This window comes from Canis lupus, chromosome 3 (assembly GCF_003254725.2).
Source record: "Canis lupus dingo isolate Sandy chromosome 3, ASM325472v2, whole genome shotgun sequence".
Classification (NCBI taxonomy): domain Eukaryota; kingdom Metazoa; phylum Chordata; class Mammalia; order Carnivora; family Canidae; genus Canis; species Canis lupus.
The window spans coordinates 74,654,584-74,681,669 of record NC_064245.1 but is presented as its reverse complement, the minus strand read 5'-3'; the positions used below and the strand labels follow the sequence as shown (position 1 = coordinate 74,681,669).

The following is a 27,086-nucleotide window of genomic DNA, read 5'->3' as shown; positions in this document are numbered from 1 at the left end:
CTGAGCACCTTAATAGACATTGAACTCTAAGTAAGACCTCCAAGGACAGAGTGTCAAGGAAGGAAAACACTCTCTGATTAATAATAACAGTAGGTGACATTTACAAGGGCTTTCTATGTGCCAGGCACTGCCACGCTAACACTCTAGAATCATGAACTCAATCTTTCCAATGACTCCATGAGTCAAGGACAGGTCCCATTTTCCATAGGAAGAAACTGAGGCTTCCAGGGTCAATAACTTACTCAAGGCCTCACACTTAAAAATGGTGAAGCAGCAATTCTAGGGTAGGCAGGCAGACCTGGAAACTGACCCACTCATCCCCAAAAAGCCCTGACACACCAATCCCCGCGGAGACATCCACAGTGTTGCTGAGATCTTCTGTTCCTTCACTTTCCTGCTCCCCACCTGTGTGGGGGGCAACAGAAGAGAAATGCAGAAATAGAAACCCTGGCAGGGCCACTCCCTAGGAAATAGTCCCTGCGGCTAGACAGGAGCAGTGAAATGATGTTAAAAACCTATATCCTAAAAGGGGCTCAGGCCCTAAGAAGGTCAAAAGTGTACCTTGAATGAAATGGCATGACACGGAACAGACAGATACAAGGCTACAGAATCATATAGCTGGATTAAGAATTTTGTAGAACACACTTAAAGGAAAGAGATGGGGAAAGTTGCTCCTAGAAACAGAGCTAAGATTAGGACAGTAATATTCATACTCAAAGACCTAGAACAACACGTACTGATCTTTCACCAGTAATCTGTGATCCTTCAAGACTCAAACTCCTTAATTAGAGGATTATCAACTACCAGGCTCTCATGGAACAATCCGTGGTCATGTGTCCACAGATTCTAGTTGCTGAACATGTGGGGACAGTAATGCCTGCAGAGGGTGGCATCTTGGCGGGTGTGGATTAATGGGAAGCTATCAGGAGGTACTTGGTGTTCGTAGTCCTTTAAACCTTGCTCTGGTCTAAATCATGTGTTAAGTTTTATAATGTTAATGCCTTTCTATTTTAATAAAGATTCCATGTTTACTAAAAAGCAAATCTAGGCTAACCGATAGACTCATGCTAATCTAGCTAATCAGTGAGTCTCTTTAAGTCAATGTTTCTCAGGATGATGGGTCACACCTTCTTTAGAAGCAACTCAACGCTGCCAATCTCCGGATCACCCCCTAACCTACTAAATCAGGACTGATGGGACTGGAGCCCAGGACTCTGGTTTCTCGCAAGGTGCCTTCATGCACATACAAGGTTTTAAGCCAGGAGATAAAACTCAGTACTGTTTGTCAACTGATAACAACCACAATAATTAAATTCATTTCTGAAAGGGCAAAGCCGGCAAACACAACACTACAAAGTTAGCTGAGGTCAAAAACTATACGAAAGAAGTGGAGGAAACAGACATGACAGAAACATTTAAGGATTCAAATATTAATAAAAAGCTCAGCAACTCAATCTGAACTGCAAAATTCTGTAGTATTAGACTGAAATAGTAATTTAAAAAATCTTAACATAACCTGACCTACATAATTGTTGAATGACTGAATCACTTCCTAATTTCCTTCATAATAGTTTGGAACTAGAGTTCACCTCATCTGCAGAGGCCTATTTTACTGACCAGGTGAGTGAGCTAGCATCTCTCCTGTTACAGAATCACTGAGAGCTGGTCACCTGGAGGCACGACAGTGTATGTACTATGTACTGTGTACAAATGGCCACCTGGAGGCATGACAAAAAGTGAGAAGACAGTCTAAAATCTCAAAGAGCTTGGAGCTTATACAGGAAAGCTTAAGTGATCTCCAATCCAAAACGAGATACGTCGCATGTCATTTCTTAAACAAAACTAGGATATTTTACAACTTGCCTTCTCATCTAATGATACAGAGTAGATGCTCAGCCTCTGTCCATGTAGTTCTACTATACCAATGTGGCGTCCCTACTCAGGTGTGTGGTAACACCCATCTCCTTCCACCCTCTTCAACACTGGGTGCTATCCAGGGAGACCGTGTAAACCAGCTGGCCTGGGAGGCCTCGGTTTACATATGTTTGTTCTATAAATAAGTAGGAATAATTATTTACAGTGTCCCTTCTACTCTCAGAAGAGTCTCATTTTAAATGAAAGTTACACCATCAGGCTAGTATTAGCATTCATATTTGCCAACTGAAAAGCAAAAAGTGATCTCATTATTTTAGTTTCTATTTATTTGATTGCTACTAAGTTTGGGCATTTTCCATGTTTCTTGACCACTGCGTCTTGTGAGGGTTCTGCACCCAATTCCAGGGTGTAGGTGTAGGTAGGGTTTCTCCCATGCCACCAATGCTTGGACAACTGATGGGTGTCCTACAATTCAACTCAACTCTAACTCTACCTAACTAATGATAGCATCAGATCCCACAAGTGGGCTGCCTTCCACTTCACATGCCGATCACAAGTCCAGACGGTTACCTGTATTTCTGACCAACTGGCTGTAAGTCAGAGGTTCCCATGACCCTCTCCGTGGATTCAAAACTGGCTCACAGGATTCAGAAAACCAGTTTATTCACTAAGTTACCAGTTTATTGTAAAGGATATTAAAGGATATAAATCAACAGCCAGATGAAGAGATACATAGAGCGAGGTTCTGAACAAAGGAGCTTCTGTAGAGTTTGGGTCCCGGACACAATGGCATGTGGAAGTGTTCTGGTTCACAAACCTGGAAGTTCTCTGAACCTTCTCCTTTCGAGTTTTTATGGAAATTTCATCATATAAGCATTAAATCACTGGCTACTGGTGATTAATACAAACTCCAATCCCTCTCCCTTCTCTGGAGGTGCGGGGTAGAGTTCCAACCCTCTATACACATGGTTGGCTCCCTGGCAAACCACCTCATCCTTTAGTTAACTAGGGGCTTTCCAAAAGTCACTTCATTAACATAAAACAAAAGACCTTTATGGTTCTTATCCCTTAAGAAATTACAAGAGTTTTATTAGCTCTCTACAAGAAATGGGGACAAACTATACATTTCTTATTATAAATCACAGTATCACACATTGCCACATTACAACTCCTAGTTTGGAAGGGGGTTTAATAATCACACTTTTAGCTTTTTATTATCAATAGTGAGCAACTCTAATGTATATCAATTCAGGAAAAATAAAAATGTTTCAGGTATTTTACATTCAAAATGGAAATAGCTTTTTTAAGTAGCATAGAGCTTTGAAACTTCTGACATTAGATTTGGATCTTACTGAAAAGTCTAAAGGTAGCTCTTTACTAAGTTATTATACTCAACAACAATTTAAATATGTTTAGTATTTAGAAGTAATGAAAAAAATTAAAAATAAAAAAATATTTAGCAGTAATGGGTTTCTCAAGTGACAATAACTGGACACTTGTGATCTACCAGCCCTTGGGATGGTAGGATGCAGTGAAGTTTATTCCAAGTTAATGTACTTGACACCAAAAGTTATTCTGTATCTGGAAAAAACAAGGGTCCCCTTGGAATTATTTAAATGCAATTCAGCAGCTCCCCATTAGTCTCAATACATCTACAATTCAATGTCTACACTAAGCTATAGGTTGGAGATCTAGGACTTTGAATAGAACCACCTCTTTCTAATTGTCTCTACTGGCCTATGAGCTAGAAGTTCAGCTAACTGTCAGTAAGCCTCTACCTGAGGATCAAATGAATAATACTACAATACCTATGAATATAAAAAATAAATCACAAACCATTACCTTTTCATACTTTTATTTGTTCATTTTTTTTAAGATTTTATTTCTTTATTTGAGAGAGAGTGCAAGCGAGAGAGCATGAGTGGGGCGGAGGTGCATGTCTTATTTTGCAAATCCTAAAAATAATAATAATAATAATTCGAGACACCTGGGTGGCTCAGGATATGGGTATGTTGGGGGATGGGAGAGGGAAAGGGAGAAACAAACTCCCCCACTGAGCAGGGAGCCCAAAGTGCGGCTCAATCCCAGGACCCCGGGATCATAACCTGAGCTGAAGGCAGACACTTAACCGACTGAGCCACCCAGGTGCCCCTATTTGCTAAGTGTTTAAATACGGCTTAACTGATATAGTAATATTATCTGGCATTTGCCTATTCAGCACTTACTAAGCACCAAGGAGCGATATCCCTATGAGGTAGGTGATATTATTACCATTATCCTCACTTCACAGATGGAGAAGCTGAGGCATCAGAGGCTACGATGTGAAGGGTGACACAGAGAACAAGTGTCAGACCAGGACTGGAGGGCAGGGAGTATGATTTAGAACCTACACAGTGGAGTTACTTCAGCATCCTATGTCCCGCTACTTATAGAAAACAGGCCCTATGATTCACTTAGCTGTTTAATGTCAGTAGATTCAAAGCCTCAGGTTACAACTTAAGAAAAGTAAAAATCGTGGTGGTAACCATTGATTCCCTTTTCTTTCTAGTTCTGGGCAATAATGTCTCTAAAAGCCTTTCATCTTCTGCCTCTGCCAAGCCCCCACAGGCCTGTCGGGAGGCCCTCCAGGGTCTCGGGGAGCCGCCAATGCTGCAGTTGCTATGGTGTAAAGGACAGAGGTCACAGCCTCTCTTTCTTAAGTCCCATCCACGGGCTAACAGGATCCAGAAGAAGAAGAGCTCAGTTGACGCAGGAGTCAGTGGGTCAACTTCTGATCAAAAATAGCAGGGGCCCTGGACCAGGTGCTGCCTGGGGAGATGCATGCAGGGGAAAGACGGCTTGCCTCAGCGGCAACTGAAACCAAACCAAACCAAAACCCTCCAGGCCCCTACACTATCTGACTCCTGAGAAGACTGACAGATATGTTTGTCTCTTCTGTACCCACAGCAGGGCTGGGGAGCAAGAACTTGGAAAAAACATCATAGTTGATGACAGCAAAGTATGTTTTTAGGGCCACCAAAAACTCTCAGATAATTTGCATGTTTGTTTTGGAGGTATTCCCAATGACAAAGAGGGCACGCAACTTTTTAAAAATGTGTCCAGCGTTTTCACTCCTCATGGCTCAATCCGTGGGGAATAGTAAAAACTCAAGAGTCCATGGATACTATTACTCATCAACTTCAATAAAAAGCAAAGTGTAGATAAGCATCTACGCTCTCACTAGAGGAAGGGCAAAAAAGGAAGCTGTACATACATATGTGTGTTATGTAAGCATGTCTGTGCACAGAATAATCCTGAAAAGACACAGAGGACACCAGGACCCATGGATCCCTCCTGGGAAGGAGATTTCGAGATGGTGGTGAGAGAGAAGGGCTGTAAATAGGGTGAAGATTTTGCTTTTTTTAAAGGCCTATTTTTCACTCTGTAGGCTTTATTGCTGCTTGCATATTTTATTGTGTGCATGTCTTATTTTGCAAATCCTAAAAAAATAATAATAATAATTCGAGACACCTGGGTGGCTCAGCAGTTGAACATCTATCTGCCTTCAAGCTCAGGGCGTGATCCCGGAGTCACAGGATCGAGTCCCACATCAGGCATCTTGTGTGGAGCCTGCTTCTCCCTCTGCCTGTGTCTCTGCCTCTCCCTCTCTCTCTCTCTCTGTCTGTCTCTCATGAACAAATAAATAAAAATTTAAAAAAATAATAATAATAATTCAAGTTCAAACACTTGTCATAACCAACTCACCAGAGAGAGTGAGGGGAATGAAGGGTCAGAGGGTACAGGCTCTGGAATCTACCATCCGCATAACCTTGAACAACACACATAGCCTTCTTACTCCAAAAGGAGGGGATGAGGAGGCATGGGGAGAAAAATCTACATAAAAAACTAGAATGAAGCTTCGAGAAAGTGTGGCCCTTATATGTCCATCTTCTACACTTCTATGTCCCTCAGGCCTGGCACAGCACCTCACACACAGTAGGGGATCAATAAATACTTTATAAAGACATAACTGTACCTGAATTGACCTGAATAGCAATCACAGCTCCTCTGAGATCTCAAAGTCTATGATCTTAGTCTACCTGTAAGAAACCAGAATTGCTCACAGAACAGAACCTGATGCATGGCAGCCCAAAGACATCAGGGGGTCCCTGTAGGAGACCAAAGGAGCCGTGCCTAGTGAAGGCTGATAACGCTGTCATGATAGCTACTTTGAACCACCGGGCTAAGAGATCGAAGGAGGACTTGCTTTACTTGGAGAAAGCAAAGCTCCCTCAAACTCCAAAAGCCCCTGAGCATGTTAATTCCAAATATAGACTGCTGCCCATCCAAGCCCTGTCACTGCCAGCCCTTGGAACTGGGAAAAAGTAATCCCTCTGAGCCTAGTTCTTCATTTGTCATGGGGAGAGTGGAGAGATTAGTACTCATAAGGCTGCACTGAAATTTCGGTCCCTCACTCAGCTTTTCTCCACATCCGGCCAGTGCCTGCGCAGGTGGTAGCTTCCCTCCATTTCCAAAATTAAGATGGGCTCAGCGGGAATGATCTTCCACATAAGAACACAGGCATCAACCCAAATACTCCTTCTCCTCTGCAGAAATGTACTCAGCAACTGCAAATCAAGGCAAGTGTCCCAATGTCTGCCTATTTGAGGTACAGTTTCTTCTTATGAATTTCTCTGCCACGGCTCTTTAAGACCAGTGAATCAAATGAAGGGGTTTCCATCAAGCCTGACATACCTTGCTTTCTCAAAAATGTATATTTTGCCCTGCAAAAAAACACAACCTAGGGAGAAAAATATTAGCTAACAAGCAGTTAAGTTTCTCACCATCCTCTCCCTCCCTGGAGAGTTACCAGAAGAACCACAATGCAAAGTAGTGCAAATAATACAGCCCAATCTCTGGGGAGCCCCCACAGGGACCCTCCAATACAACCCTATCATGAAGGTGAAAAGGAAGGAGGAGGAGAGGATGGTGCCAACGGTCGGGGAGGCTGACCTTGTGACCTTGTGACTGGCCACAATGCTCAGGAGGCAGGGAGCATGATCCATGAAAGAGTCTTGGCAAAAAAGAAGGCTTTTATCCCAGAACTGAGCTCCAGCAAGGCAGTTTAGCACAGAAAACTCAGCCCACGCTACCTCTTAATTTAACCGGCCCTCTGATCTGTATAATACAAAGAACAGCGGCAAAACTATCCAACTGCCCTGTTACTAATTCTGATTCCACCTCCGGGAGGAGGGGGATAGTTATGTCTAAGGCCTCTTAGCACAGGCAAGAGAATGGTCCAAATTCCTAAGGGACTTGCCAAATATTGATTGTTAAGATGTCATGAGAATCCAAAACTCTAATATTCTTAAGAAGTAAAAAGGGATTCACAGAATCTCAAACTGATATTTGAGGAACAGGCTAAAACATAACTAAGACCACCAAGAATGGGATTGATGAAAGTTATTGATAGTAGCACATACTTAGTAAATACTAACTCTGTGCCAAGGACAGATTTAAGAACAATATATCTATGTTATGTCACTCGGGACCAAAAACAACCCTGTTGTAAAGATAAAGACCCTCCGGGGGTGTGGAAGGGTGAAGCAATTTGCCCAAAACCACTGATCCTTAGTGGCACAGTTAAAATTAAGCCTAAACAGTTTAAAACCTCCTTTTCATCACCATAATAAATTACTAAAATAATTAACAGAATTGCTTCAGTAATACAATAGCATAAAATAAAAAGCCATGTCTAATATTATGAATTTTTGTTTTGATGAAAAAATATTGTTGTGTACACTTCCCAAATTGATATTTCGAGGAGAGCCTACCAGAAGATGCAAAAAGGAGCACATACTTGAGAAACGTATGATATCAAATGCTTACGACAGCTTCATTTTTAAAAAATGAAAGACCAGTGATCATGAAGACAAGGCAGTGGCATTTGGAGCCTGAAAGCGATTTGATTTATTTAACTTCAAAGAACAAAAGCTTATTCTTCTAAGAAGAAATCAAAACACATTTTCTGTGAAAAAAAAAAAGAGACCATTTTAACTGCATTTGCCAAAATAAATCAGGCAGAGAGCAAGTTAGATCTAACTACAAAAAAGAGCACAGGCTAACGAAACGGGGGGGGGGGGGGGGAGAATAAAGGGCAGAAGAAACGCCAAACAACAGACTTTGTTGTTTTTTAAAAAGAGGAGAGAGAGAGAGAGAGAGAGAGAAAGAGAGAGAAAGAGAGAGAGAGAGGCATCCTAAGGCTAGTTTTTAGTATCAATTTCTAATTGAAAAAAAAAGAAACCAAGCCAATGATTAGATATGATTTTGCATGTGAATATTTAAATCAATTCTACACTAAAAATCCAAATTTAAACAAAATAATTTTCCAGAAAGAAATATAACTCTAAAAACTATCTTAGACTGTATGAAAGATGCATAACACTCCTGTCTTACTTTATTAGCTATATTCTAGGGCAAATCTTCCAATTTAGTCCAGAACCAGAGATTTAGGGCCCAGACAGAAAAATGTCAGGATTTCTCTAGTTGGAAAATCAAGGCATGTTAAATAGCCCAAACATACTCCTTTGAGGGGATGAGAAATGGTAAGACATGTAGAAAGAACTCCAGGAATAAGTTTTTTAAATGACAATGAATATTCCTTTCTCTTCTTTTGCAGAGTCCATTCTCTGTTGGGGTCATCAGACATGGCCCCTCAGCAGGTCTCAACCCCAGCAGGCTCTGACCATGGGATCTGCTTTCCCCAGACCCAGATCAGTGGTCGAGCCTGTGATTCCAGCAGTCAGGCTGCCTGGAGGAGGCTCTGAACTCCACCCTTCCTCTGGCAGGTCACCCTGAGCACCCATATCGCTCAAACTCTCTGTGTTTAACACCTCCATTTGCAAAATGGGGCACTTAACTAGCACCCACCTATTGCTGTTATGAGGATTAAATCAGTCGGTACACGGAATGTGTCTTTCAAAGCATGCTGGGTACACAGTAAACACAGCAGGTATTATAATTAAATTATCCTATGGCCCATGAGCATTCATGACATAATTCTCTCCACTTTTGAGTTTGTTTGAAAGTTTCCATAATAAAAATTTTTATTTTTACTTTCAAAATTCATTACAATTGAGGGCTCAGAAAACACATCCCCTTCCTAAGGTCATTCATGAACTCATTGTTGATTTTGGAGGGCACAGCACAATACGGTTACCCTCTACTGAGAGCCAACTACGTGCCACACACTGTGCTGGCACTTGCCTTAAATCAATGAATTTAATATCCTTATGTCATATTCAAGGAAACAGGTTTAAGACGGCTTAACTCGGTCAAGCACAATCTCCAAGTGGTGAAGCTAGGATGTGAGCCCACGTCTTCCGATCAAGTACAACGTTCTTTTACAAAATCTTGGTGGATGACTGTGCACTTTGCAAATAATATCAAATTGTAAATCAGATGTGGTCAGGACTTCAGATGGGTCAATCAAATTCTTAGAGCCAGATACAGAAGAATTTGGACCAAGGAAACCAGCAGAGCAATCCTACTTCTTTTAACCTTCTCAAATCTCAAGTCCTCTCACTCTGGGCAGTAGACGCCAGAACCTGTGAGGCGGGCTTGACAGATCACCCCGTGCTTCCTGCCTGAGGGAGAGCAGTATCTTCTTACACGTGGTCAGCTCCAACTCCCGACACGCAGCCAGGCAGATGACTCAGAGGCAGACTCTCTTCACAACCAATAGCTTTCTCTGCAGCTCAGTGGGCTAGACCTTCTTCACCTTCCACTTGGAGAGCCGGATGCTTCTCTTCTCAGGATTAGAGTCCTTATGACTTCAATCAGATTGCTTCTCTTTATTTACCAAAGTCATCAGGATTCGAACTAGAATACCTAACATTTACTCTGCTCAGTGAAAATTTTTCTGCCATGATGGAAATGTTCTGGATCTGCGCTGTCCGATATGGCAAGACCCTAGCCAACTCTGGCTACTGAGCACATGAAATGGTACTAGTGCAAATGCAGAACTAAATTTTTAATTTTAATTAATTTAGATTCAAGTAGCCACAGGTGACTGGTGGCTACCATATTAGACCCCAAGGTTCCAGATCACTGATGGAAATGCCCTCCATACGTGGGTCTTCATGAATGAACATCCTAGGATGGTAGAAGAGAACAGTTGGTCTTGTAGTCAGAGACCCAGGTTCAAATCAGCTCCTCTTTCCAGCTAAATGACCCTTAACATGTAACTTACCCTTTCCATTCATTTATTGTCTCTTCTGTAAAACTGGGATAATATCCATCCAATCAAGAGATGTTTACACAATGGTCACATGCAAGACTTATATCCCTACGATGCCCAGAAGACTTGAATACTGAATTGGCATCAGTGGCTTTTATTATTCCCTTCATCATCCTCTTTCTAAGTCTCTCTTGGCTCTCTTCCCAAGGCACCAGTACCTGGCTGAAAAGTTGAAGACAGACTTTTCTACTGGTTCTCTTCTTTAAAGAAAGCTCCTAAACTCAGGGGAAGGGGCCAGATCTTCCCAAATGTGAGATCCAAGAACTAACACTGGAAGTTATCAGGATCCAGAATTCAGGAGCACAACTCTTCCAGATTATTTCCAGATCACCTTCAACCACCCCACCCCCCCGGCCCGAGCCTGGGCAGATTATCAGAGAAGCTTCCTTGAAAGCCACTTCTCTACTCAACTGTGCCATACCAGCCATACTCCCCTTGACCCCAGGGCTCAGCTTCTTTTTTTTTTTTTTTTTTTTTTTTTCATTTTTTTTCATTTTTTTTCATTTTTTTTTCTTTTTTTTTTTTTTCAGCTTCAATCTTGCCTCTTTCCTGTACCTTCTTGAACCCAGCAGTCCACCTCCTCACATCCTACCCTTCCTTCCTTCTGCAAGGGTGACCTCTTCTGCCTTCACATTCAGGTTCTGACGGGGCCACTGGAGCTTTCGTAGCATAATCACTCCCAAGTCCTTACACTCACCCTCTTATCCGTAATAAGAAACATGAAAGGGGTGAATGCTACTCAAGCCAGAACAGAAAGAAGAGAGTAAGATGAAAGCTAAGCCAGTATCAAATTATCATGAGCCTTTTTCCTTTGGCAAGCACTATCTCCCAAAATGAAAACTGCCCAGCCAAAAGAGCATTCGTTTTGGGTTTTTAAATCACTTAAAAATATTTGGTTGGAAGAGTAACATTCCTACTGGGACGATTTTAGAATGGTGGCACATCAAAGAAAACTGGTTTCCAACTCAATTAAAGGAAAACGCATTGGTTTGCTTGCTCCAGCCTTTTGCAAATCACAGTTTACCTAGAAATGACTACAAGATTATATTTCCCTTGGCCTGCATGGTTTTTTAAAGGACATTTAATAAGCTGCCAACATTTATGAACCTGTGGTGATTTCACATTTCCAGAGTCTAGATTTCCACTGTTTTTTGCATAAGATCTAGCAACACTTAAGAGCCTTTTGCCTTGTGGTAACGCAAGTCCTATGGGTAGGTTTGCCACGATCCCTACCATTCCGCATGGTGTCTTAAATAACCCTCTCCCTCATTATCATGCAGGCCAGGCACCTGGAGGCACACAAGTTTGTGGCCTCTTGGACAGAAGAATAAACACATGCAGTCCCCTACAGCTCCAGCAGCTCTCACTCCCCTGGCCAGTCATTCCTACATCCCCCACACCCTGGGAGGCTCTCAGCACCTTCTCCCCACCATACTCCCCCACCCCCCACGTCACCAAACTACAACTCACCTGCTACTCTGTGTCACTTTGTTCTCTCTTCACAGGTGTCGCAGGCACATCACCGTTGACACTGTCGGTCCCGCTAACTGACATCAAACTTCTCCGTTCCTTCTGATTTGATTTGTGTTCCACTTTTGTCACTCTAAACCTGAGGGGTTAAAGAGCAGATCTGATGAGTTTGGCATTTCCAGGAAATACGAATCAACAGTGAATCAAAAGTCTAAAGGATCCCATACGAACTCAGCCAAAAAAGTTGGGGAATCAAAGAAGAATGCCCTAATCAATAAGGAGAGGCATTCCTACCCAGCAAACACTCCTGTCCCCTGACCAACTTTGCAGTGGATTTTAGCACATCACACACTCTGCCAGGTACTTTAGAGAGCACAACAATGCATTAAAAAGCATGGTTACCCACATTCTAAACAGTCTCAGGGATGTGGTTTCTAAGAGGGACATGGGTTGACCACCAGCTGTTTTAACCACAGAAAGCAGGCTAAAAGCACTAGCTTGCCAGTTAGGCTGATGTAACCAAATGTTCACTCAAGAACTGCCTTCAGTGCACCCCTCAGAGAGTCTTATCTCTGCACACACATGGCCAGAGGAGCCCCAACTATGCATTTTCTCAGAATCCGTTGGCGGGAGGGTTTCTGTGTGTGTTCAGTTTTCAACTTTTTTTTTTTTAAAGCAAATTTGGGTTAATTTTCCTTAAGGGCTAAGGAAAATATTAAGGGAATTAAGGAAGAAATTTTCATTAAGAATGAAAAGAGACATTAAGGAAATTTACTCAGTTTGACTGTTTTTCTTTTATCATCCATCAAAACTCTGAAGTCTTTCATAATAGCTTCTCTCTAGTTCTCCTCTAAAATTCCCTTAACACTAAGATAAAATACATTCTCCTTCTTCATCCAAATGAGATCACCAACCACAAGGAGGAGCAAGACCCTGAGCAAGTAAAAGAAGGATTAGGGGAAAGTTGTAACCACAGATCCACTTGGTCAAAATGGAAGTCTCCCTTTAAGCAACACGAGAAGCTGGTCATAATTAAACGCTCACAGTATTCTACGTCCAACAAAGAGAGTTGCATTTGGGGCATTCATAAGAGCCATGTTGAATCTCAGCTGAAAATTTCAGCAGATTTTTTTTTTAAAGCAAACAAAATACGCTTTGTTTAAACAAGCCCCAGGTTCTCATTACATTCCACATTCACAAATTCCCATGACTCTGCTTCTTAATAAAACAGTGTGGTCATGAGTTATACTCTTTTGCTGGAAGTGGGAAGCAGCCCTGCAGTCTTCTAGTTGCTTGTGCAACACAATATAAAACTCGACCAGATCAAAATAACAACAGTAACAGTCGCGAACAGTTGAGTGCATAGTAAGGGCCAAAAACTGGCCTAAGACCTTTCCATGAGTCAACTTATTTAATCCTGCCAGCAACCCAGTGAGGTGAGTGTTATTATCATCCTCATGTTATAGAGGGGAAAACTGAGGAACGAAGAATAGTGAGTTTGGAAGCAGTCACGCCAGCACTTGAATGAGGGAGATACAATGGGTTCAGGCTACTCTCCCCAGGGAGAAAGAAGGATCCCTAGAGAAAGAAGGATCACATCTGCAGTCCTGTCAACTTTTGCTTCCCCAGCTCGGCTTCAACACACATACTCTTGACCATTACTTCCTGCTGTCTTTCTGGAGGTACCCTCACAAGGGGACTCCTGCCTGAGACTCAGTATGGATACTGTGGACATGCCAAAGCACTCCCCTGCACAAATGCTCTCCATGCAGTTCAATGGATTCATCACTTGAACTGCAAGAGCCACACATCACAGATGAGCCACCAGGAAATGGTACTGGAGGACTGGAAAAGCCAGGACCCAGGTAAAGTGATCTAAAAGAGAGCAGTCCCAGGAATGCACATGGAACTTATGTGGCAGACACAGCAGAGCCGTGGGCAAGCTCCACCTCTTCCCTGCTCCCCACGAGCAGACCATGAGGGATGGCCGGGGAACTGAGGTCTAGACAGCAGCATGTAAGCAAAACGGAAATGTGCCACTTCCAGGCCTGTCTCATCAAACCTCTTAGGAACAATGCTCCTTGCACTTCCTCCTTCTACTAGCACACCTGGCAGAGCCACAAGGTGGAAAGCACCTGGGCCTCTGGACGGCTACCCTAAGAGCCACCCGCCGATCTTTAGGTCTGCACAAGTGAGATATAAACTTCTGTTCTGCATCTGGCTGAGATTTGGGCTTTACCTATTAGAATAAGAGTGCTGGTGAATTCTGTGTATCAACTTGGCTGGACTAACAGATGCCCAGAAAGCTGGTCCCACATTCTTTCTGGGTGTGCCTGTGAGGGTGTTTCCAGGAGAGATTAATCAGCTCTTGAGTCCATATATAGATTGAGCGAAGAAGATAGTCCTCACCAATGAGGATCGGTGTCACCAAATCCCTTAAGGGCATGAATGGACCAGGTCCATCCTTTTCCAATGGAAAAAAGTCCAGAAAGGAAGCACAAGGGTTTGTCTTTTCCTGCCCCTCAACATCCACCCCCTCGTTCTTGGGCTTTCAGAATAGGGCTGAATTATACCATCAGCTTCCTGGGTCTCCAGCTTTCAGAGGGCAGATGGTGGGACCTCTTGGCCTCCATAATCATGCCAGCTAATTCCTATAATAAATCTCCTCATATATAAATAAATTATATATATGTATATGTATTTTATATATATATATATTAGCTCTGCTTCTCCAGAAAACCGTAATAGAGCAAGTAATTAATTTTTTACCTTAATTAATACACCTGACACCTGATCTAGCAATACCCACCTCTTAGGATTATTCTGCTGTTGGAAAAATGTAGGACTCAGAGCAGAAAACATCTACAAGGCCCAGAGATATAACCCAAGCCAGGCTTAGGACATCATACTCTATATTTAACAGCTACACACAAATCCACACACCACAGCAAGTACGTCACACAAACCCAAAGCATCAACAGGGATCTTACCTGCCAACAGAGAGGACAGTGACCTCTCCTTGACGCCTTGCATGGCCCTGTTTGGACTTGTTGGTGGGTCTTATGAAGTGCCACCGCTTGTGCCTACACCGATGACACACGTCCCTCTCAACAGCACCTCCTACTGTGTGTAGATGGTGGCCACAGATGTGTTTTCCTGGGGTGCCTCCTGGGGACAAGGGCCCCGGGCTCACAGGCGGGCTCCCAGGAGTGCTGGGAGTCACAGGGCTATGGTGGGAAAATGGAAAAGGCAAAACTGGTTACTTCAATAAAGTCCTAGCTAAGGCAATCTCTCCCCTACAATGCAAGTTGCAGGATTAAATCACAGCCGAGTGTCTGCCTTGGTCTCTAAACAAAGAGATCCCCTGAACATATGGGCCTTGAAGGAGAAAAACACGTAAGTTCCACTCAAATCATCAAATGACTTAAAGTAGAATATTTGATCCAGACTGATTATTGCATCAAAGGAAGAAAGCTTTTCAGTCAAGATATCAAAAGTAATGCTTAAGAGATGTTGACAGTGTTGATAATAGTAATGAAAATAGCTAACACTTAGTATTCTAAGCATTTGATACAGTTCATCTTTACAAAACCCCATGAGAGTGGTATTATGAGTTTCCTCATTTTAAAAATGAGAAGTTAAGTAACTTGCCCCAGGTCACACAGCTAATAAGTGATGGAGCTGAGATCCAAATCTGGAAAGCCTAATTCTAGAAACCATGCTCTTAACTGCCATGCTATAGTGCTTCAGAAACAAGGGATACTGAGAAAAAATCCAGCCAGTCCATCCATCCAAACTATAAAAAGCAGAAGTAAACAGGTCAGATGTTGGCTCCCTTCAAAAGGCACATCAGGACTCTGGTCCACTAGGAAAGGAAGACTTAAAACAGGACAGGGCCAGCCTGACCAGGAATCAGCCCTCTGACGTGGTACAGGTAGGTGTAGGTTTGGCGGGGGTGGGGGGTTGGCAGGTCACCACAGAGCCTGAGACTGGGGCCTGGGCCAGCAGCCCCAGAGGCACATGGCAGTCTTACGACAGCATATAAACCAGCTTTTCTGCTCCTGGAAGCCGGCCCACTTGTACTTTTCAAAAGAAGTGTGCAGACTAGGGAGATAGTTTCAAACATCCTAGGTAGTCAAGTTTTCTGGAGTTCTTCAGGGATGCTCTTTAGATGGTTATATTAAAAACACTCAGCAGTAGCTGAGACCAAAAAAAAAAAAAAGAAGAAGTGAAATTAACACCACATTGAAGAAAGTTGAATTCAAAATTTTAATAACATTCATTCAACAAACATTTATCAAATACACAAAACCCAACGAGAGGCATTATCCATTGCCCCAAGATAACTGAGGCAAACGTGCCAGGAAACAACATGGTCCGAACACCAGGTAGGTGGTCTGTGGTCAGGGCTGGAACATGGGAGAAATCCCAGCTCATGTGTCCCTAAGAACTATCCTGCCAGAGCTTCCTAAACTGACCTTCCTGCACTTTAAGTGACCTCAGTAAAGGACAAATCTAACATGGCAGTTGGACAAACACACTGTAGGTATCTAAGATGTGCTGGGTGCACCACCCACAGAGTAAACAGGAAAAGGTCCAAATTCCCTTTGCTCTGTCCCTTGGTCCAGTCTGCCTTCCTAGCCCTTTTTGCTACTATCCACAGTGCATTCTCTGGCTGCCCCAGACCAGAACTCTCCTGGGCGTGTCCCATACTTTATGCTCCAGTGTTTTTGCCCTGGGCTTTCTCCGCCTACAAGCAGTCCCTACCTCTGTCTCTGCTGGTCACATGCCTGGCTCAGATGGCATTTCTGTGAGCCTTCACGGACTTCCCAAAGCCCCACAGAGACCCCAGAGCATCCAGTGTTTGCTTCTCCTGCAGCATGGCCATGCTCCCCATCATAAGGCCTCATGCCCCAGGCTCCATTCCCCACTAGACTGAGCCCTCTGTGCCAAGGATCTGTGAATGCCCAGCCCCAGCACTGAGCAGACATTCAATAAATGCTTCTTGCTGAAGAAACAAACAAACAAACAAAAACTATATAGGAATACAGTTCTCTATAATTCATTAAAAGGGAATATAATCTCAACAACCCAACCAGCCTGATTTTCGCTTCATCGTCATTATTCGCGGACGGCTTTCAATGTGCCAGGCCCCATGTCTTCCTTACAATAACCCAAGGAAGTGGGTGCAATAGTTATCTCCATTTATAAATGATGGAACTGGAGCTCCTAGAGTGGAGTTAACTTGCCCACAGAGAAATGGTCACTATGTGGTGGAGATGGGACTCAACTGAGGTGCCCAACTGCATGGCTGTTATTTCTTTGTCATATCTCCAACACCGCAATCCTCAGTTGGGGCTGAATTCGCCCCAGGGGGCACTGATGATGTGTGGGGACGTTCTGGGTTGTCACAAGAGGACACCAGCATCTAGTGAGAGGAGCTCAGGAGTGCTAATAAACACCCCACGATGGGCAGGACAGTTGCCCACAGCAAAGAATTATCTGGCCCAAATGTCAACCAAGCCAAAGCTGAGAAATCTGCTCCAGTAGATAACTGGGGGGGAAAAATAAGTGCCACTAAATAGAGGGGAGAAGTGCTTACCTTTCAGGGTCCCCCAGGCTGTTATCTGCTACCATTGCCTTTAAAACATCAACAGTTTGCTAAGGAAAAAAAAAAAGAAAGCAAAGAATTAAAAAGAAGTGAATCACACAATCACAGAATGATCACATCAGAAAAGCTGTTGGAAGGAAAATAAGAGAAAAGCTGTTGGAAAAACATCTGAGTTCCTTCAGGTCACGGGGTCCTGGGGTCCCGGAGAAGGGAGGGTTTCTCCCAAGGTAACCCCTCGAAATGGCACCATCTGCAGAAAACTTTCAGCACGCAAGAACTTAGTATGAGTGACAGAGGATCCACACAAAGGAAAGCAGATCACACCAGAGAGCTGTGCTTCCTACATATCATTCCAATATAACACAGAAAAATACATTTCTTTCCCCCTCCCAAACTACAGGGAAATTTACATGCTGCTTTCCGCTGCATTCAACTCACTTTGCCAAATATGTAGTGAGATGTATGTCTCAAGAGACCTGTATTCTGGGGCACGTGGGTGGCTCAGTGCTTGAGCATCTGCCTTTGGCTCAGGTTGTGATCCCAGGGTTCCGGAATCGAGTCCCGCCTATAATTCCCCCCACAGGGAGCCTGCTTCTCCCTCTACCTATGTCTCTGCCTCTCTCTGTGTCTTTCATGAAAAAATAAATATAATCTTAAAAAAAAGAGAGAGAGAGAGACCTGTATTCTAACAACTTGCATGTGCCCCAATGATTAGCCTTAACCTCTGGATACCCACATTATTATCAAGTCTATCCCACATATAATCAGGGATGTGAGAGAGTTAATTTTCCAGGTGCGCCATTTGGCTTAACTCGGCTTCAGGACCATAGAAGATCTTAACTCTGACCAGATACCTTAAATTTTCAAGAGTTGGTCACACATACAGGTTACCTAATAGGGACTGAATCAAACCAGACTTCTAGTGTTAATTTTTTTAAGGTCAGGAGTAGGCTGTCAACCAAAGCAAACTGAATCTAAGCTTTTTGAGTCCCCACTCCACACTCCACCCCCACAGACACACATGTTCTTTCTGTCTCTTACAGGGTGGTCAAACTCTCAAGGATGAAAGACTAAGTGAATGTTCAAGTTTCTCTCGGATATTCAATTGGCAAGGCCAAATGTTATTACTGACTGCTAACCTTTTGATTGATTTTTTTAAGTGCTGTTCTCATGAGGAACCACAAATTCTCCAGAGACAAAAGAATAAAAAATCACTATTTGCCATGGGAGCCAACAGCAACATTTAACATTTAACATAACAAATGACATCCCTAGAGAGGAAAATTAACTCTAGCTCCAACACTACTGCTCTTAAGTATTAACAGTTACAGGTTTGTATGGTGCTTCTCAATCTTTTAAAAATTAAAGGATTTTTAAAAATATTTTATTTATTTACTTGACAGAGATCGAGCACAAATGGGACGGAGGTAAAGAGGAGAGAGAGGGGGGAAAGGGCAGAGGGAGAAGGAGAAGCAGACACTCTGCTGAGCAGGGAGCGTCCACGGGGTTGGGTTCGATTCCAGGATCCTGAGATATGACCTGAGCCAAAGGCAGCTGCTTAACCGACTGAGCCACCGAGGTGCCCCAAAATTTAAGTTTTTTAATTTAAATAATTATTGCTCCACCCAGGAGCCTTTTGCAACATCTTTTTCCTAATCACCCCCTTGTGAAATTATAATACTGCAGACAGATATCTGTTTATGTCCTGTACATATAGTTATGCTTTATGTATAAAATAATAAGGGGTTTTTGCCCCCATGATCCATTTTCCCCCTTTTTAACCCTTGCAAATGCATAGGTTTTTTTTTTTTTTTTTTTTTTAAAGAACTATTAACACAGCATACCATCTTTTCTAAAAGAAATATTCTCTTTGGCCTTCATGACTCTCTATGACAATGTCCAAACACATTCCCTAACACATGTTCTGACCTACATAAGACTCCTGTCATTACTGAAAAAGTGCTGAAATGATTGGCAGTTGTCTTTTCCCACACCACAAAGGCAAATTTAAATATAATCTAGTGATGCCAGTCATTTTCCCTTTTAATTAATAAGGACTCAGAAAATTAATTTTTGTTTAGACAAAAGGTTTGGGACTACATCCAATAATTTGCCAGTTGACACTTATTCTCTCTCTACCATCATTTACTATACTTGGAGACTATAAACATTAAAGACGGGAGACAACAACAGAAGGCATGAAAGTAAAGAAAGCAGTAATAGCTCTCACTTATAAGAATGAGCTTTTTAAAAACAAAAGTTTAAATCATTGCCCTAGAAAATTAATCACTCCCTTAGAAACATGGGATCAGAAAACAATCAAGGAAGATTATTAAAATATATCAAAATCGTTCCTAAAACTGTTTTTTTTATAGACTTGTGTTGTTTCTTCTGTATTCATGTACCTCACCCTACCTCTTAGAAAAATTTTTAAATGGTCCCTTGTTTGCCATGAGTGAATTCTTTAAGAGTAGACTCGAGTTTCTGTGTCAACATCATTCACACCCTCCCTGTCTGAGGAAGGTTCGGTATGTGGGGTCATGTGGTTTCCTGGGTTGAGAAAACTTTCCACCATGCTTTAATTTGGTTGTAAAATTACAATGAAAGAGCAACCATCTGATTAAGTTCTACTGAATCTACATCTCCTCCTTGATTGTTACTCATAATTATAATAAGCAATAAAGGAAATGCTCCCCTGTACTTGTCTCCCTTCATGGGTTTCCAGAGAACGGGAGGAGTCAGTTACAGAGTAAGGAAAACCTGGCAAAAACAGGAGACATTTTCTAGAGGGTAATAATTTCAAAAAATGCTTCCACTCTTCTGTCCTGAATCTCTGCCTGACCGTAGATATAAAGCAGTCAAAAGCAGGCAAGAAGAATGTCCTGTTTTCTCTCCCACCACTCTCCCCTTCAAAGATTCCCTTGTGGGGCGCGCCTGGGGGGCTCAGTCAGTTGAGTGCCTGACTCTTGATTTCGGCTCAGGTCACAGTCTCAGGGTCCTGGGATCAAGCCCTGAGTTGGGCTTCCCACTCAGCATGGAGTCTGCTTGTCTCCCTCCCCCTCTGTCCCTCCTGCTGCTCTCTCACTTTTTCTCAAATCAATTTAAAAAATAAAATCATTTTTAAAAAAGGATTCCCTTGCAATCAAAGCAAATCCCCCAGGTGAGAACTATTGCCACTACCAAAATTAGAATACTGCTGTGTGCCAGCCACTTGGCCAAAGGCTTTACAGACCTTACCATGTTTGACTCTCCTGATAGACATAGAGACTGAGGCCCTAAAGCTTAGAGCTGACTGGCCAGCGTAATACAGCCAGCATGACGGACCTGGACACAAACCCTGGTCCATCAGACTCTAGGGTAGATGCTATAGACTCCAACGTTCTCCTTCTTACTTCTTCAATATCCAAACACTCAATGGTTAATAGTTTAATGCTTCACAGGATGTTTGCGTAATCATTATAGCAAGTCTCAGAGACGTACTTGAGAATGATAATTTATAATGGAATCCTTCTTGCCATAATATAAATTGAGCCTCAAGGTAAGAATTTCACAAAAGGATCCCTCTGCCTGATGTGAATAATGAGGAGCACCTGGAGAATAATCCCAGTACTCTTCCTTGTTACCAGATGACACAGGTTAAGGGCCCGGCAGAGAGCCTGAGCTATAGACTTGCTGGTACTTCCCAAATGCCCACAAAACTCAAGAAAACCCCAGGGACCACCCGTACACTCTTCAATTCAGTCTACTCAGAAAGACAAATTAAGTTAAGGGTAGCACTGTGGTTAATCCAAGCCTGGAGATTAGCCGGAGAATAATCAGTATGCAGGTCAGCTGATGACTCTATGCCCCTAGAGATTTATCTAAACTAACCTGATTTGCAACATTCAAGACATGATATATTTAAACCATAAACAAGAATGTCACCATGAGTACAGGTGAAATATTACCTCATTAGCCAAATGAAAAATGCAAAGCAGAAAACTACTCATAAATCATGATTGCAAATGTTTTTAAATATGCAAATTAGGCAAAGGAGACCTAAATAAACACGGCAAATGGTAATGGATGGTTAGTACTTCCATTTTATTCCTCTTTTTTTCCAATTTAAAAAAAAGGAAAATTAAATTAACATCAACAGGGAGGTCTAAATTGATACTAAGTTCAGAGACTGTTCATGACATAGACAAAAGATTAAAAATGCATTTGTTCTATAGAGGATTGAAGCCTCAAAGCAAACTAAAAAGCTAGGTTATAAACTGGGAAGAGACTTTAAGTATGGATCTAATTCTGCCCCTATGGTCTGAGCACTGGCTGGAAGGCAGAGATGGCCATGTCTGGAAAAGGGTTTTTGGGGAGGTGAGATGTCTCCTCATGGCCAAGGAGAACCACCACCCATCCTCAGAGGTCATGCTCACAGGTAGATGAGTGAAGGCAGGGACGAGGGAAGAGAGGAGAGAGAATTGGGGATCAGAGGAGAGAGAAGGAAAACAGTGGCTTAGCTGTTTCTCTAATGGACCTACCGGTCATTGGTCATCAATGCAAAGGAAACAAAGAGGCTACTTTCCAAAAGGAAAGCACAGCATTACAACAGAAAAAAGGGACGCCTGGGTGGCTCAGTGGTTGAGCGTCTGTCTTTGGCTCAGGTCACGATCCTGGTCCAGGAATCGAGTCCTGCAGGGAGCCTGCTTCTCCCTCTGCCTACATCTCCGCCTCTCTCTGTCTCTCATGAATAAATCAATAAAATCTTAAATAAACTAATTAATTAAATAAAATAGAAAAGGACTGGAGTGCCCGGGTGGCACAGTCAGTTAAGCTTTTGACCCTTAATCTGAGCTCAGGTCTCGATCTCAGGATCAGGAGTTTAGGCCCTGCATTGGGCTCCACACTGGGCACAGGGCCTACTTCAAAAAATAGTAATAATAATAAACAAAGAAAATTAAAAAGGACAGACCTCTCCGCCAACAACTGTGGGAGGTGAGGAAATTACACAGCGTACTTGTTCCAGCGCATCAAATGCTTCTCCTCTGCTGCCATGAAGAGAAGGGGCCCACTATGGGTGCCACCCTGCCATGCACTGGCTGTATGAACTCTGGGCCTCTGTTTTCCCATCTGCAAAATGGGATGGCAAAAGGGCCTACCTGCCTCCATAAGGTAGTTTTGAGAATTTAATGAGTTAATGCTTAAGGAGTTTTATCAACTATCACATCTGCGCTTTATCCCCTTGAAAGGAAGATGCTTTCCGTCCCACCCTCCTGACACCAGGAAAGAGATCGTAACAGCAAGTGGTTATGAACAGACCCTGGAGTCAGATGCTAGAGTTCAAATCTCAGCTCTGCCACCTGCCACCTGCCAGCTGCTGGCATGTGATATTCGCATTAGCCAAGCCCTGTGAGCCTCTCGGTTTCTCAGCTGCAAAATGGGAACCAAGTATCTGAATTGTAAGGTTGTTGGCCCCTAGAAAGCCCTTAGACCAGGCCTGGCGCACAGCAAACAGTGCATCCTAGGACGCTGTATATAAGAACTTCAGCTCCTACAAAGTTTTTGGTTTACTTATTTCTGATTCAACAGTCAGGAAGCCACCTCACCCCACACTCACTAAGTTAGCAATTGCTCCAAGCTTTTAGAAACCCCAGGCCCAAAGGTCCCCAAGGGCCCCCAAGCCGTGTGAGGTAGTTTCCAATGCACAAGGCACACCATGCCTCACTCTGTGTACCTCTGTAATGGCTGAAGTTTCCATGCCAAGAACATATTTGTGTATTTCTTGTACAAATTAAAAACCACTTTTTATGTAAAAGAAATGTGCACCCTCGAGTGTTGAAGAATAGCATCACCAAGTACTGGTCCCTGAAGGAAGGTCTCTGGAGGATGGAGAGCAAAATACAAGTGTTCCAATCATTTTTGTTGTTATTTTAAACACCATTCTATTAAGGCTGATTATCTGGTTTTACATCCTGTAGAAACTGGACGCCACAAATTATAAGAGAGGAGACGTAATGTTGCGTAGTTGAAAGAGACTCACACAGGGCTCTGCTGTTGACTAACCATGTGAACTCAACTACTAGAAGTCTTCATTTCTGTACCTGGAAAATGGGTATAATAATACCAACTCTAGAGGGATATCCTGAGGATTAAATGAGATTATGCACATAAAGCACACTGTAAAGAACAAGGAAAATTATGCTGAACCATTTAAAATTGTGTTTTCTCTCAATCAAAAATGCTGACCAACAGCCTGGGCCAGGCAGATGATCTCACTGACAGTGAGGATATCGGGGTGGGGACCCCCAGGGAAGGGCTGGGGGCAGAGGAACAGATATTTACTGAGCAGCACAGAGGCATTTTACCTTTTGGACAAATGGCTTGGCTGCATCAGCGCACACAGCAGCAGTCAGCTCGGACTAGAGCCCCAAGGAAAATGTTTTCCTTTCAATTCTCAGGAGGACCCCAAAGTATGGCGATCTGCAGCTACCGGGGATGTGGGCAAGGAGTTCCACACACTCCAAAAGTGTCCGAGGGCCTCACCGTGTGCACCTCTGTGATGGTATCCTACTGAGCTAACAGCCAGTGTTTGGAACAAGGACCCTAATTTATCTAATCAAGATTCAATTCATCCTCTATTCCAGAAGATCGGAATTTAGAGTACACTTCAGAAGGGAAAAAATGGTTCCATCCACAAAGGTTAAACTTTTTAAAAGTTTGAACACTTCGGAGCAGATCACCAAACAGGCAAATCCGTAGAGACAGAAGCAGCAGGTGGCCACCAGATGGCTGGGGATGGGCAGCGGCCTGGGCAGGGACCACCTAACGGAGACCGAGTTTCAGCCTGGCCTCAGGACAACCTTCTGGAACTAGGCCGTGCTGATGGCTGGACATCACTCCCAACATACTTAAAGCCACTGAACTGTACATTTAATGACAACTTTTTTATGTTTTGTGTATTTTACCTCATTTCTTTTTTTTTTCTTTTTTTTTTTTTTTATTTATTTATGATAGTCACAGTGAGAGAGAGAGGCAGAGACATAGGCAGAGGGAGAAGCAGGCTCCATGCACCGGGAGCCTGACGTGGGACTCGATCCAGTGTCTCCAGGATCGCGCCCTGGGCCAAAGGCAGGCGCTAAACCGCTGCGCCACCCAGGGATCCCCCATTTCTTTTTAAGTACAAAAAAAAAAAGAATACACAGCATCTGAGTGCCTATTATACTAGGCACTTTATGTGCAAGACGTCACAACAATGCCACAAGGTAACTGTTATTTATTACCCTCCTTTGATGGAGGGGACAATGGAGGTTCCATGAGGTAAAGTGACTTTCCCCAAATCAAGGTGAGGCCAGGATCTGAAGGCGAGCCCAAGGATGGCTTTCTGCAACACTTAGACCTACTGACTCTTCGAAAACACACTTCTGCGAAACTCTCATGATCAGATAATCTGGAAGCGGACGTATTCGTGAGCTTAGGTAAAGGGTGTTGCCAATGACCAGATCCACAGGACAGGCCATACAAATTCTGACCCTTCGAAGCAGAGTTTTCAATAAAACATGAATACTAGACTGTTCTGGAACACCAAAACATCCATACCTTCATTTTTCATGATGTACTGGACAATCTGCCCAACGGTGTCACTATTTTCATTGACACTGTCATTCAACTCTGAAAGAGAAGGAGGAGCGGACAATGGGTTACACTCGGTCACCTCTGTCAAGTCAATGAGACCTCAGTGAACAGTCCCCAGAAACCTCGGCCGTGGCGCTAAGGGTCGAGGCTTTCTTCTTTCAGCCCCCAAATGCCTGACACAGCCCATAGTGACTTCCCTGGCATACCAAGGACCAAAATTATCCATCAACTTCCTCTCAAGTCCAAACACCCACTCACTTTCATGCATGTATGTCAGTCCTTATTACTACATTCCTCCCTCATCCTTTCCTTAAACCTTTAGGGGAAATGGGAAGAAAATAGTTAATCAAAACATAAGATCCTCCTTGGATTTTATTTTAACTGAAGACACACTATATAGAGTATGAATTTCTTTTTTAAATCGGGTAATTATTCATCCATGTTTAGAAGACTCTTCTTTTGTTTAAACACACTTCCAAATAACCTAAATTTTGGCTGTGGTGAGTTGTTTGCCCACAAACATGGTTTACTTTAGGAAATTCTGTATATATGACCATCTCTGGAAAAAAAAAAAAAATCAAACCTCCACCCTGAAACTGTGTAATTTCAGGGAGGAAGGAAAAGGGAGGGTTGAAATATTCCACACCCTCATTTACAGAGAACAAATCAAGGTGTGCAATGTCCTATTCGTGTACCTGGAAAAGTGGCTTCTCCATCCACAGTCAGCTTCCTCCTCCATGAAAATGCACATTTGGTTGGACAGTGCAAACGCTGACTGCTAAGGCAGCCTACAGAGCATCTGTTAAGGAGGGGAGGAGGAGGCTCGCTTTCTGTTGACAAACACTCAGCTTTGGTTTGCTCATGAGCTACACATGACTCATCCTGCAACCGGGTTCTCTCTCTGCCTCAAAGGTCAGTGGGGGTGGGAAAAACCAACAGGCCAGCAGGCTGGCAAAGAATGAAGAAGCTCCCTCCGCTCTGCCCTTTGGGTTCTCTTGAAAGGTGACTGACTCCAAAGGTCCCTTTCTGCAAAAACTGCCCTTTGAAGAACTGAAAGAGATATGGAAGGTTAGCTACTACTCCTCATGGTCCAAGTCAGGAAACGTCCCTAAAGAATGTTGAAAAGAACATCTATGGAGAAAACAGGATTTTATCTCTTGGGTTTTCCCAAACACTACCCTAACAACGCCATATTAAGAAGAAAAGGTAAGACACCCTCAAATTAATACTAAGGCACCATTTCTTGCCATACTTTTACTGCACAGTTGACACCATTACTTACTTAATAAATATAAATGCCAATCACATAGATTTAAGATAGAACGCCCCCAGCAGAAGTAATATCACAAAAGTGATAAGAGCTATTTAAATTTCCCCTTATTAGATTCTCTCTCAATAAAAATAGTAAGGATTAATATTTACGGAGTCGCCACAGGTGCCAAACACCAAATGCATCTTCTCTCTAAATTCCACAATAATCCTACAGGGTGGAGATTACTGTCCTCATTTAAATTAAATTAAAATTTTAATTAAATTGGCATTAAAATAACTAAGATTAAATTCCAGTTAAATTGCACATAGCAGAAGTCCAGAGCATATGTAACTTGCCCAGAGCCACAAGTAATGAGCTAGTAGGTGTTTAATAAGTGAAAGCCAGGTTCCAGGTATGGTTACTACAAAATCTAGACTGACACGCCACCATACCACCTAGCGTTAAGATGGATCATTTTGGGGGCACCTGAGTGGCTCAGTTGGTTAAGCACCCAATTTCAGCTCAGGTTGTGAAATCGAGCCCCTTGAAGGGCTCCATGAAGAGTGTGGAGCCTGCTTAAGATTCTCTCTCTCTCCCTCTGCCCCTCCACCGCCCCCTTTTCTCTCTCTCTCTCTCTCTGTCTCTGAGGGAAAAAAATGGATAATTTTGCTTCATAGAGCTGAAAGTATCTGTGACCGATTTCTCACTCAAAAATCACCTTAGAGGATCCCTGGGTGGCTCAGCAGTTTAGAACCTGTCTTCCGCCCAGGGTGTGATCTTGGAGTCCCATTATCGGGCTCCCTGCATGGAGCCTGTCTCTCCCTCTGCCTGTGTCTCTGCCTCACTCTCTCTCTGTCTCTCATAAATTAATAAATAAAATCTTTAAAAAATAAAAAAATAATAATCACCTTCACTTGGGCCACCTGCTTAGCTCAGTCAGTAAAGCATGTGACTCCTGAGCTCTGGGTTGTGAGTTCAGGCCCTACATT

The 27,086-nt window shown here is 43.0% G+C and overlaps 1 protein-coding gene across 1 annotated transcript in view; it reads right to left on the bottom strand.

Moving 5' to 3' along the window:
- Nucleotides 1–27,086, bottom strand: part of RELL1 (RELT like 1) — a 62,885-nt gene that overhangs the window by 5,240 nt on the left and 30,559 nt on the right. Inside the window, exons 3-6 of the mRNA XM_049108709.1 lie at nucleotides 24,802–24,881; nucleotides 17,226–17,284; nucleotides 14,614–14,850; nucleotides 11,624–11,762 (exon numbers count right to left, since the gene is read on the bottom strand). Coding sequence (XP_048964666.1) covers nucleotides 11,627–11,762; nucleotides 14,614–14,850; nucleotides 17,226–17,284; nucleotides 24,802–24,881 — 512 coding nt within the window. The 3' untranslated portion in view covers nucleotides 11,624–11,626. The remainder of the gene's footprint in view (nucleotides 1–11,623; nucleotides 11,763–14,613; nucleotides 14,851–17,225; nucleotides 17,285–24,801; nucleotides 24,882–27,086) is intronic.